At 47.6% G+C, this 12,130-nt stretch overlaps 1 protein-coding gene across 6 annotated transcripts in view; it reads right to left on the bottom strand.

The window, feature by feature from the left end:
* The window catches only part of DYNC2I1 (dynein 2 intermediate chain 1), a 50,857-nt gene that overhangs the window by 30,105 nt on the left and 8,622 nt on the right, over window positions 1–12,130 (bottom strand). For 4 of the 6 annotated variants that reach the window (XM_040260104.1, XM_040260099.1, XM_040260101.1 and 1 more), the window contains 6 exons: window positions 8,943–8,998; window positions 7,580–7,634; window positions 3,080–3,145; window positions 2,268–2,345; window positions 1,537–1,756; window positions 381–483 (listed from right to left, as the gene is read on the bottom strand). In XM_040260104.1, the coding sequence (XP_040116038.1) occupies window positions 381–483; window positions 1,537–1,756; window positions 2,268–2,345; window positions 3,080–3,145; window positions 7,580–7,634; window positions 8,943–8,998 (578 nt within the window). The remainder of the gene's footprint in view (window positions 1–380; window positions 484–1,536; window positions 1,757–2,267; window positions 2,346–3,079; window positions 3,146–7,579; window positions 7,635–8,942; window positions 8,999–12,130) is intronic. The other 2 variants (XM_040260102.1, XM_040260103.1) reach the window with 2 other exon arrangements.

Below are 12,130 nucleotides of genomic sequence, written 5' to 3'. Positions count from 1 at the left end.
GACATGGGGCTCCCTCGCTGAGACGAGGGGTGCTGGCTACGAGAGTAGGGCCTACACGGCGGGAGGCGTGGGGCGCCGGCAGACCTGGCCCGCTGTCTGCTCTAGCTCCTGCCGCCCGCCTCCAGCCTCCAGAGCGCCTGTGACACTGCCCGGCCGTGAAGGCGGGGCTCCTGAGGCCCCCAGAACTGCCACAGATGCCGGGCCGAGCTCGCCTACTGTACACCTGCACCAGAGCACGAGCCGGGACCCGGGAATACAGCACAAACAAGACGATGGCCTGAGCACAGCAGAGACAAGAAAATAAACGCTAATATTTACAGGTCCGTTGCAGGAAGTACAGAAACTGCTAATCCCTTCTGCAATCTTCCCAGTACACCTACTTTTGCTTAAGGGCCTGAGTCCGATTCTTTTGACGGTGTGAGGCTGTGGCAAAATCCACGAAAATTCCACACAGTGGGGTTTTGGAAGGGGAGCTGTTTGCATCTGCACATAAAAAAAAAGCTACTTTTGTGAAACTGAAATAGTTCTTTCAAGCAAAAGAAATCAAGAGTAAACCAATTAGATGCATGTAAACCAATTATGTTCGCTCAACTAATGACAAATGTCTTCTAGGTGCACTTAGGAACCACTTCTGCTCATTGCATCTAAAACCTGCAGCAAAGCAAAATTTCCCACATCTGTGCCACACTACTTCCAGAAATACGTAAGAACACATATAAGCGCGGTCAGTCCTCCACTCCCACCCCATGCTCCCCTGCCCGCTCCAAAACCCGTCTTCTCAGGTAAGGGAGTTGAGGTGTGAATACACAGAGCAGCTGGCAGACAGACAGAGGCTGGTGCATGCTGGACAAGCCACTCACTGCAGCAGAAGACAGGAGACGGGCGGACACGGGCTGGGGTTCGGCAGCCCACAGGGTGCGGGCTGGTCGGCCTGGTGATGGGCCACGATCTCCAGAAGCCCCCACAGGACAGAGCGCTCCACCCCCTCCCTCTGCGGGGTCCACCTCCGTGGCCTCGACCACAGCGACCCCTGTGCTTCGCGGGCACAGACTGCGTATTTCTCTATGCGCTTATTCTCACTCTGTCTTCTCGCTGCGCTTGGACGTGTATTTGGACCCAGGCAAAGAGCGTGCCCTGTCCTGCCCTCTTGCAGCCTCAGAGGCTGTGAGCACCTCCCGTTTCTCCTGCCTCAGAGCACCGCACTCGGGGCTGTCAGGCGCATTCATGGAGAGCGCTCTCCTGCCCTGACAAGTAACCTTCGTACACCCAAGTGCCAAGAGCTTTGGAGCAAAGCACATTCCCAGTTTCATAGAGAAAGTTGCCAAGGCTGCCCCCCACAGCCGGCCTCCTGCCGATGCCGTCACTTTGTCAGAAGAAATGCAGCCGGGGCCTCGGACGCCGACTGAGCACAAGGCACAGGGCTGGCCCACCCCACCGCAGCACCCTCCCCAAGGAGGGCCTCAACGCGCGCCCCCGGAGCTCCGAGCGCGTCACGGGGGCTGGCAGTGCCCGCCGCGCCGCTGTCCGCTCACATACCCGGGCCCGGCCCCCAAGCGCGCTCCGGGCAGCCGTGCTTCTCGAGCAGCTTCGAGGACAGCTCGCCGACCCGCTGGTTCTCCGCGAGGATGGCCTTCTGGATCTCCTGGATCTCCCTCCTCCTGGCTGGAGGCAGCTCCTCCGCCGCCTCTCCCTCTTTGGGCTCGGCCGCCCCGCAGTCGTCGACCCCGTCACAGACCTCGAAGTCGTCCTCATAGTCCTGCGCACAGAGCAGACAGGCTCACGGGCAGAGCACGCAGCCAGCAGGAGGCACAGACAGGGCCCCCATGTGCTTGGGCGCCCTGCAGCTCACAGGTTTCTGTGCAAACCGCTGTGCTTGCTCCTCCGCGTCCACACACACCCTACAGAACTGTGCACTCTGAGTCCCGGGTGAACAATAAAGTGCAAATGTACCTGTGCCGAGAATGGGAGCGTGAGCACACGGAGACCTGTGTACCTATGTGTACTTCATGTAGACACACACACACAGAATGCACATATGTGTGCGCACACACACGTTTGACTGCAGTGCACTATCGACAGGCTAAATTGAAAATTTTAATTACACCATACTGGTCAGCAATGGTGAGACACACTGCAAACTTTTTATAGGCACCAGATCTAAATCAAATAGATACGCAGGACTGAGAGCAGTAAGAGGAGATGAAAAAACAACTGTTTCTGATTTTAGAACAAACTACCCTTCTTAAGATGAGATTTTAAATACCTACTTCAAAATCATCTTCAAAAATGGCTGTGTACTCATCTTTTCCAGCATTTTCTAAATCAAGGTCTTCCTTTTCAATTTCCTACGGGCAGAAATCAAACGTATAATTAAAATATTCAATCTCAGGTTGATTCTTGAAAATAGGCTGGAAAATACATGTTTTCTGAGATTCACTTCAGGTTGTTAATTTAGAAATTCAAATATTTATACAATTAACATAACCTAATCACAGCTCTTAAGTACCCTGACTTATAAGTATGACCAGAAAAAGGAAACAGTTAACAATCATATTCTTTCTGAGAAAACTCTAAATTCTGAAGGCCAAAGAAAAAAGTGGGTCTCTGGTTACTGAACAAATAAACCAGAGACCCAGCATCGCAGGCTCACCACATCCCAACAACTCATTGCTTGGCAGACACGCCACGGGCCCCCTAGCCCCCCGGGGTGCCTCAAACAGGAGGGAGGCAGGGGACAGGAGGGTGTCCCTGGCCTGCCGCCCCGAGCTCAGGGTCCCCCGGCTCCGCCCCGGTTTGGAAAGAACGCCCCAGCACCACCAGCGGCTCCTGCAGGAGCTGGCTGCTCCTCCACCGCTGGCTCGGCGTTTATTTCTGCAAACTTTCTGCTCCCTGGACCGTTCCTCACTGACAACACCTGGATCGTGTCTTTGTGATGCCTCTGTTCACTTTCTTGCATTCTCCCCAAAGCTCTGACTTTCAAGGCAGAGAAACGGCAAGAAGGCTGGGGGCCCGTCCAGCTCCCAGCCTCCTGAGGGCCCGAGGCGGACAGGCAGCGCAGGCGGGTGCGTCCTCTCCTCACCGTGGCCGCTTCGCTCCCCTGCCTCTGCTCCAGCTTCCACATCGAGGGGCCCTCCTCGCGGCCGTGCTGGGGGACAGAGCACAGCGCGTCAGCCGGAGGGCGGAGGCAAGGCCCACCCTCCTCCCGCAGGGGCCAGGGGCCGGCGCGCAGTGGCAGCGGCCGGGCAACGCCGTCCAGGGAACTCGGCCTCCCCGGCCTCAGGGTCCTCCTCCGAGAAACGGGAGACTGTGAACCTTCCTCCAGGGCCCGGGGAGGCGCGGGCACCTGGCTGCCCTGCGGGGACCAGGGCCCCAGAAAGGCACGGCTCCCAGCCGCCGCCGCCAACAACCATCTGATGCAAAGGCGTGGCGAGCGGGGAACACCTTTCCGCCCAGAAACTCAGTCTGGCATAGCGGGAGCTCTCCGCGCAAGTGCCGAGCAGCCACGTCACGGTAACTCAGGGCTGATGCTACAAAGCTCGCGGCCAGTCATAAGCCGAGCAGGCTGCCAGCTGTCTTCAAGATCACTTCTGGGCTCTCTCAGGGGAAAACACACCTCTCGTATTTTGCTCCCTTAGTGGAAAAAGAATGTAAAATGTCTAATTTTGTACAGTGGCTACATGTTGAAAGACTACTTCAGAGATGTTGGATTATATGTTATTAAAACTAATTTTATGTTTCTTTTTTAAGGTGACCACCAAAAAATTAAAACTACAAATGTGGCTCACATTATAATTCTAGTGAACAATGCTAACTCTTGCCAAAAAAACTGAAAGACAGAAAGAGATATTAAAGCCTGCATGCTTTCATTCAATGATTCCAGTTCAAGAGACTTACTCATGAGAAGCAGGAGGGAGACCCGAATCATCGCAGCTAGAGGGGCTTCCACAGAGGCAGCGCAAACAGCACATGCCGCAGGTGTGAGCAAGACAGAAAAAAGGCATCGACCCCCGCCCCCAACACAGACATCAGAAGAGCACAGTGAAAAAGTATTCAGAAAAAAGACTACGTGGGAAGAATCACCTAGAAGGCTCACTTTTCACCAAGGTGTGGCTATACGTGGACAGGGAGGAATCCAACCACTGCCCAGACTGAACAAAGCATCCCCACATCAGCCAACACAGCCGCACAACCTGACTTATCAGAAAACCCTGTGCTCCTGTGCGCGCGGAATAAAGACCCACAAAAAGCTGGCCCAGACGCTAGAGACACGCCTCTCATAGTCCAGGGTTTCAGATAACTGTCAGAGAGAGAAAGGTTCTTCTTCCCAGGAAACAGAAGAAAGTAGGTTAAACCACTAGGCCACTTAGCTATGACCTAAATCAAATCCTTTATAATTATACAGAGGAGGTGACAAATAGATTCAAGGGACTAGATCTGGTAAACAGAAAGCCTGAAGAACTATGGACAGAGGGTCATAACATGGTACAGAAGGTGTGACCAAAACCATCCCAAAGGAAAAGAAATGCAAGAAGGCAAAGCGGTTGTCTGAGGAGGCCTTACAAATAGCTGAGAAAAGAAGAGAAGCCAAAGGCAAAGGAGAAAGGGAAAGATATTCCCAACTGAATGCACAGCTCCAGAGAACAGCTAGGAGAGACAAGAAAGCCTTCTTAAGTGAGCAATGCAGAGAAATAGAGGAAAACAAAAGAACGGGAAAGACTAGAGATTTCTTTAAGAAAACTGGAGATACCCAGGGAACATTTCATGTAAAGATGGGTTCAATAAAGGACAAAAACGGAGTGGACCTAACAGAAGCAAAAGATATTAAGAGGCGGCGGCAAGAATACACAGAAGATTTATACAGAAAAGCTCTTCATGACCCAGATAATCATGATGGTGTGATCACTCACCTAGAGCCAGACATCCTGGAATGCAAGGTCAAGTGGGCCCTGGAAGTATCACTACAAACAAAGCTAGTGGAAGTGATGGAATTCCGGCTGAGCTATTTCAAATCCTAAAAGATGATGCTGTGAAACTGTTACACTCAATATGCCAGCAAATTTGGAAAACTCAGCAGTGAGCATAGGACTGGAAAAGGTCAGTTTTCATTCCAATCCCAAAGAAAGGCAATGCCAAAGAATGTTCAAACTACTGTACAATTGCACTCATTTCACATGCCAGCAAGATTATGCTCAAAATCCTTCAAGCTAGGTAGGCTTGAGCAGTATGTGAACCAAGAACTTCCAGATGTACAAGCTGGATTTAGAAAGGCAGAGGAACCAGAGATAAAACTGCCAACATATGCTGGATCATAGAAAAAGTAAGGCAATTCCAAAAAAAATCTACTTTTGCTTCATTGACTACACTAAAGCCTTTGTGTGGATCACAACAAACTGTGGAAAATTCTTAATGAGATGGCAATACCAGATCACATTACCTGCCTCTTGAGAAACCTGTACACAGGACAAAAGGCAACAGTTAGAACTGGACATGAACAGGTTCCAAATTGAGAAAGGAGTACGTCAAGGCTGTGTGTTGTCACCCAACTTATTTAACTTAAATGCAGAGTACATCAGGTGAAATTTAGGGCTGCATGGAACACAAGCTGGAATCAAGATTTCCAGGAGAAATATCAACAACCTCAGATATGCAGATGATACCACTTTAATGGCAGAAAGTGAAGAGGAACTAAAGCACATCTTGATAAATATAAAAGAGGAGAGTGAAAAAGCTGGCTTAAAATTCAACATTCAAAAAACAGAGATCATGGCATCCAGCTCCATCACTTCCTGGCAAATGGAAGGGGGAAAAGTGGGAACTGTGAGATTTCATTTTGTTGGGCTCTGAAATCACTGCAGACAGTAAGTGCAGCCACGAGATTAAAAGGCGCTTGCTCCTTGGAAGAACAGCCGTGACAGACCTGGACAGTGCATTAAAAAGCAGATATCACTTTGCTGACAAAGGTCCATCTAGTCAAAGCTGTGGTTTTTCCAGTGGTCATGTATGGATGTGAGAGTTGGACTGTAAAGAAAGCTGAGCGCCAAAGAATTGATGCTTTTGAACTGTGGTGTTGGAGAAGACTCTTGAGAGTCCCTTGGATAGCAAACCAGTCCATCCCAAAGGAAATCAACCCTGATTATTCATTGGAAGGACTGGTGCTGAAACTGAAGCTCCAATACTTTGGCCACCTGATGCAAAGAGCCAACTCACTGGAAAAGACCGTGATGCTGGGAAAAATTGAAGGGAGGAGGAGAAGGGGGCGACAGAGCATGAGATGGCTGGATGGCATCACTGACTGAACTGACAAGAGTTTGAGCAAGCTCTGGGAGTTGGTGATAGACAGGGAGGCCTGGGGTGCTGCAGTGCGTGGGGTCTCGAAGAGTCAGACACAGCTTAGCGACTGAGCCACCACCACAGAAGCCAAACTCTGCTTGCCGCATTACCGACAACAGAGCGAAACCCAGGAAACGGTGTGATAATAATTTAAACACCACAGTACACAATTCTAAAGACATCAAATAATCATTCTGAAGCTGCTTCTGGCGATAATTATGAAGATGGCATAAAAAGGGAAGACTGGGATTGTGGTGTCTGAATGATACCATATCACTGACATGTGCTTCTCGTGTGTACACATGCAGGCCTAACCCAGAATGGGAAAGAGCTGTTACACCTGATGACTTGCATGTGCTTCTCATGTACACACACACATGCGCGCACACACTCAATCCAGGATACAAAGCAACTGTGAAAGGAGAGGAGCCATGAGGGCCTCAGTGTTAATCACAAGCGCCTGATAGAACCTGCCCGTCACCCAAGCCTGCGCTGCTTTGTGGAAAGATTTCCAACACTAATGCAACTTTTGTACTAAGTTGGTCACTCAGTCAGTAAAGAATCTGCCTGCAATGCAAGAGATCTGAGTTCGATCCCTGGGTTGGGAAGATCTCTGGGAGAAGGAAATGATTCCTCACTCCAGGATTCTTGCCTGGAGAATTCTGTGAACAGGGGAGCCTCGTGGGCTATAGTCCATGGGGTTGCAAAGAGTGGGACACAACTGAGGGGCAGTATATATATATATATACACACCCTCAGACTTTTTATCTCCTCTCGAGGCAATGTCACTAACATCGATCTTCCAGGAATCTCCCTTTTATCTAAATCGTCTCATTTGTTAGCATGAAATGCTGCCATTCTCTCTGTGAAAATGGGAGCTGAAGCCCCAGTCCCTACTGGCTTCTCCATTCCTCCCTCTGATTCTGCCTCTACTTCTTGTATTCTGGGGGTCTCTTCGGAGCAGCATGTTCATTTACGCTTGTCACGTCCTCCTTGCAAGCGACCTGTCTTATTCTTGTGATGTGTTTTTGGGCCTCTGGTCCAGCCACCCAAGCTCCAGTATAACTGTTGTTTGGTGGCCACCTTGTCCATCTTTTCACTTTAATCCATTTGAGTCTTTTAATATAAAATGCATCTCTTATGTGCCTCATGGAATCACCACTCAAGTAAACCACATGAAAACAGGCCTGCCAGGCTCTGCTCTCTGAGTCTTAGGACCACACCACAGAATCCCCGGGAAGGGTCTCACCTTCCTTTTTGAGTCTCTGTCCTTCCCGTTAGTCCTCACTAAGTTCTCCACATGCCTAGAAAGCAAATATGATCAAAGTCAAATTAATTTTCAACAAAGACTTGAAAATTAAAGCATTTTCATCTCAGTGAAGGCTGCTGTCAGCATTTGATACAATTAAGAATGGCTGTAGGTTGGCATACTTGCAAAGCATGCTTTATTAGAACTATTATTAGAACTAAGGCCTTTTTAAAACTATTTTTTAACTATAGTTTAAACTCTTTAAAACTATTTTTACTGTCTTAGCAGTAGTACAGGATAGGAAATATCTTCAGTAGAGAGAAGAAACTGTGTGTTTTAACAAACTTGTGTTTATGAAATCCTTATGAAATCCATATCCTTTAAGAGTTCTAGAAAATTCCTACAATTTTATTAGAGAATCCATCCCAAAGGTTTTAGGTTTAATATAATATTTATATTTCCAAAAGATTTATCTTGAACTATGTTCTATTTTTATAGAACATATTTTGTGTGTTTACTTTGGACCTAAAATTAAGGTTTTCAAAATTACAACCTGATTCTCAATATTTGGAACTTAACATTCATACTAATTCAACACAGTGTATGTTTAAAATCATATAGAACCAAGCAAAAGCTTCACTGCATTTCTAGCAGATCTGCAATACAAAATCTAGGAATCTGCACCCCAGGCTTAAGTATAACTTTGTGCAAACTTGTAAGATTTAGGGCAAGGTGTTTAACCTGAATCTCCCTAATCTGTGAAAAAGAATCACCAAATATCGCTGCTGTAAAGAATAAATTATAATCTGGAGCTCACATACAAAATGAGGATTTACAGGCAAACTCTAACCTTAATCTTCATAAAACCCACAAAATTGGCCTCATCCAAGCTTCACCAGTTAAGACAGGCTGTGAAAGGCCAGCCACCTCCAGAAAGGGCGGACGCAGCAGTGGGCAGTGCCCACGCCGTGCCTGACCTGCAGTGGGGCAGCGGGTCTGCTGGGCACGTCTGTGCTCAGCGTCCAGGGGTTGTGAACCGGAAGCCCAGAGCCACTGCGGGTGCCGTCCCTCGCAGAGCGGGGACTCCCGGAGACCGGTGCCCGGGGAGGGCTGGCGTTCCGAGGCTACACCAGCCAGTGTGTGAAAGGCCACACAGGACTCATAACCCACGACAAGCCCCCAGCTCCTGGAGGGCCCCGAAGACACAACTGGGAGGGTTCGTGTCTGGAGAACCTGAAGTCTAGCTGTAGTGTACTCTCCTCTCCTGGCCATAATCAGGCCCAAGAGGAAAAGTCCATTTTGATGCTTTCTGGGAGAAGTGAGCTATAAACACAGCAATCGGCCAAAGGACACATTCACTCACCGGCTGCCCGTGCCGTCTCTCCTCAGACTTGTTCCTCGATGTCTGTGCTCCCCATCCTGTCAGGAAATCCCGCACCCGTTAATGAGTACAGCATAACGAATTCACAATTACTAGGCTCTGAAAAAGAAGTCACGGGCTCAAAATCTAACAACCGCTCTATGCTACAGGCACCTCTTAAAATGACTGTTTTTACCACTTGTCTTAGTAAATAAGGTGCTTGACGTAAGGGAGATGAATAAGGCACGCTAAAGGTAGTTATCCGTCATCTCAGTGATATTACCTAAGTGAAAGAAACTGACACTTACCAATTCTTCATAATTTTCAGAAAATCTGACTAGATCCTTATACTGTTTAAAACAATAAAACTTTCAAACACATGGAATATGGTTGTTTCACAAATCTGCACACCTATGGAAAAAATTTAAAGGCTCTTCTGTTACATTAAGTGAATTTTTAAAAACACAATGTAAATCAACACATGAGGGCAGGCTGTTTAAAGGAGAGCCATCTGTTGAGTGGACAGTGCCCGGAAGCACGAAGGAAAGGAGGGGCATTAGGCTGTTCCCTGAGGAGGGCCTGGGCCAGAGGGGCCGCACCTCCAGACAGAGGGGCTCCAGACCTGGGGGGCCGGAGGTGAGGGGGAGGCGAGCGGAGAGAGCCGGAAAAAGCACAGAGCGGAAGGAAGCTTGGCGTGCAGGGCAATACACAGCAAGCAGCAAATGACTAATAAAGGTTCCCATCACTCAGACACTGTCTCTGACCTGTAACCTCTACTGACCTGCATGCCCAGTATCAGGTCACTTGCAGACAAATGAGGTTATGGCCATGGCAGAATGCCAGGCAGCTAGTTAACGTCACACCGGTAAAAAAGCAATTCCCAGAACAACAGAAGAGCATAACTCCAGTTCTGCATTTTTAGAAAGCCCATTTAAGCTCATTATGCAGAAACAGGACTGCAAGTAACTACATCCTGGTGCTGCTGCTGAGTTGCTCAGTCATGTCTGACTCTTTGCGGCTCCAGGTACTATAGCCCACCCTGCTCCTCGGTCCACGGGATTTTCCAGACAAGAATGCTGGAGTGGGATGCCATTTCCTTCTCCAAATATATATTACAAAATGGATTAGCTCCAAGTCTAGGATTCCAGGTAACTGTTGTTTTATTCTTATCTTCTTCCTAAGTTAAAAATCTTTCCAAAATCAATTAGAAAAAGCATAATTAACATGTTTAACAGGAAGAACAGTCTGGCATCAGTCTATAAAATAGACCGGAACAGAAGAAACAATGAAATCAGTAGTGCCAGGCGGGAAAGCATTATGATTCAACGGCTACCTAGGTATAAAGAATTCTCAAGGAGATCAGTTCTGAATATTCACTGGAAGAGCTGATGCTAAAGCTGAAACTCCAATACTGTGGCCACCTGTGCAAAGAGCTAACTCATTGGAAAAGACCCTGATATGGGAAAGACTGAAGGCAGGAGGAGAAGGGGATGACCGAGGATGAGATAGTTGGATGGCATCATTGACTTGATGGACATGAGTTTGGGTAAGCTTCGGGAGTTGGTGATGAAGAGGCCTAGCGTGCTGCAGTCCATGGGGTCGCAAAGAGTAAGACACGACTGAGCGACTGAACTGAACTGAACTGACAGAAACACAAAAAACCTTGAACAGCCAAAGCAATCTTGAGAAAAAAGATGGAGCTGGAGGAGTCAGCCTGTCTGGCTTCAGACTCTACTACAAAGCTAGTATAGTCAAGATAGTATGGTACTGGCACAAAGACAGAAATATAGATCAATGGAACAAAATAGAAAGCCCAGAGATAAAAATCCATGCACCTATGGACACCTTATCTTTGACAAAGCAGGGAACAATGTACAATGGAGAAAAGACAATATCTTTAACAAGCAGTGCTGAGATAACTGGTCAACCACTTGTTAGAGAATGAAACTAGAACCCTTTCTAACACCATACACAAAAATAAACTCAAAATGGGTTAAAGATCTAAATGTAAGACCAGAAACTATAAAAGTCTTACAAGAAAACATAGGCAGAACACTCTCTGACATAAATCACAGCAAAATCCTCTATGACCCACTTCCCAGAGTAATGGAAATAAAAACAAAAATAAACAAATGGGACCTAATTAAACGTAAACGCTGTTGCACACCAAAGGAAACTATAAGCAAGGTGAAAAGGCAGCCTTCCGAATGGGAGAAAATAACAGCAAATGAAGCAACTGACAAAGAATTAATCTCAAAAATACACAAGCAGCTCATGTAGCTCAATTCCAGAAAAATGAACGACCCAATCAAAAAATGAGCCGAAGAGCTAAACAGACACTTCTCCAGAGAAGACATACAGATGGCTCACAAACACATGGAAAGATGCTCAACATCACTCATTATCAGAGAAATGCAAATCAAAACCACAATGAGGTACCGTCTCATGCTGGTCAGAATGGCTGCTACCCAAAAGTCTACAAGCAATAAATGCTGGAGAGGGTGTGGAGAGAAGGGAACCCTCTTACACTGCTGGTGGGAATGCAAACTAGTATAGTCACTATGGAGAACAGTGTGGAGATTCCTCAAAAAAACGGGAAATGAAACTGCCATATGACCCAGCAATCCCACTGCTGGGCATACACACCGAGGAAACCAGAACTGAAAGAGACACATGTACCCCAATGTGCATCGCAGCACTGTTTACAATAGCCAGGACCTGGAAGCAACCTAGATGTCCATCAGCAGACGAATGGATAAGAAAGCTGTGGTACATATACACAGTGGAGTATGACTCAGCCATTAAAAAGAAGCGATTGAATCAGTTCTAATGAGGTGGATGAAACTGGAGCCTATTATACAGAGTGAAGTAAGTCAAAAATAAAAACACCAATACAGTATACTAACGCATATGTATGGAATTTAGAAAGATGGTAACGATGACCCTGTATGTGAGACAGCAAAAGAGACACAGATGTAAAGAACAAGACTTTTGGACTCCGTGGGAAAAGGTGAGAGTGGGATGATTTGAGAGAATAGCATTGAAACGTGTATTACCATATGTGAAACAGACCGCCAGTCCAGGTTCAATGCATGAGACAGGGTGCTCAGGGCCGGTGCACTGGGATGACCCTGAGGGATGGGGTGGGGAGGGAGGTGGGAGGGGGGTTCAGGATGGGGAACACATGTACA

This window comes from Oryx dammah, unplaced genomic scaffold (assembly GCF_014754425.2).
Source record: "Oryx dammah isolate SB20612 unplaced genomic scaffold, SCBI_Odam_1.1 HiC_scaffold_18, whole genome shotgun sequence".
NCBI classification, from domain to species: domain Eukaryota; kingdom Metazoa; phylum Chordata; class Mammalia; order Artiodactyla; family Bovidae; genus Oryx; species Oryx dammah.
This window is presented reverse-complemented; position numbering and strand designations above follow the sequence as displayed.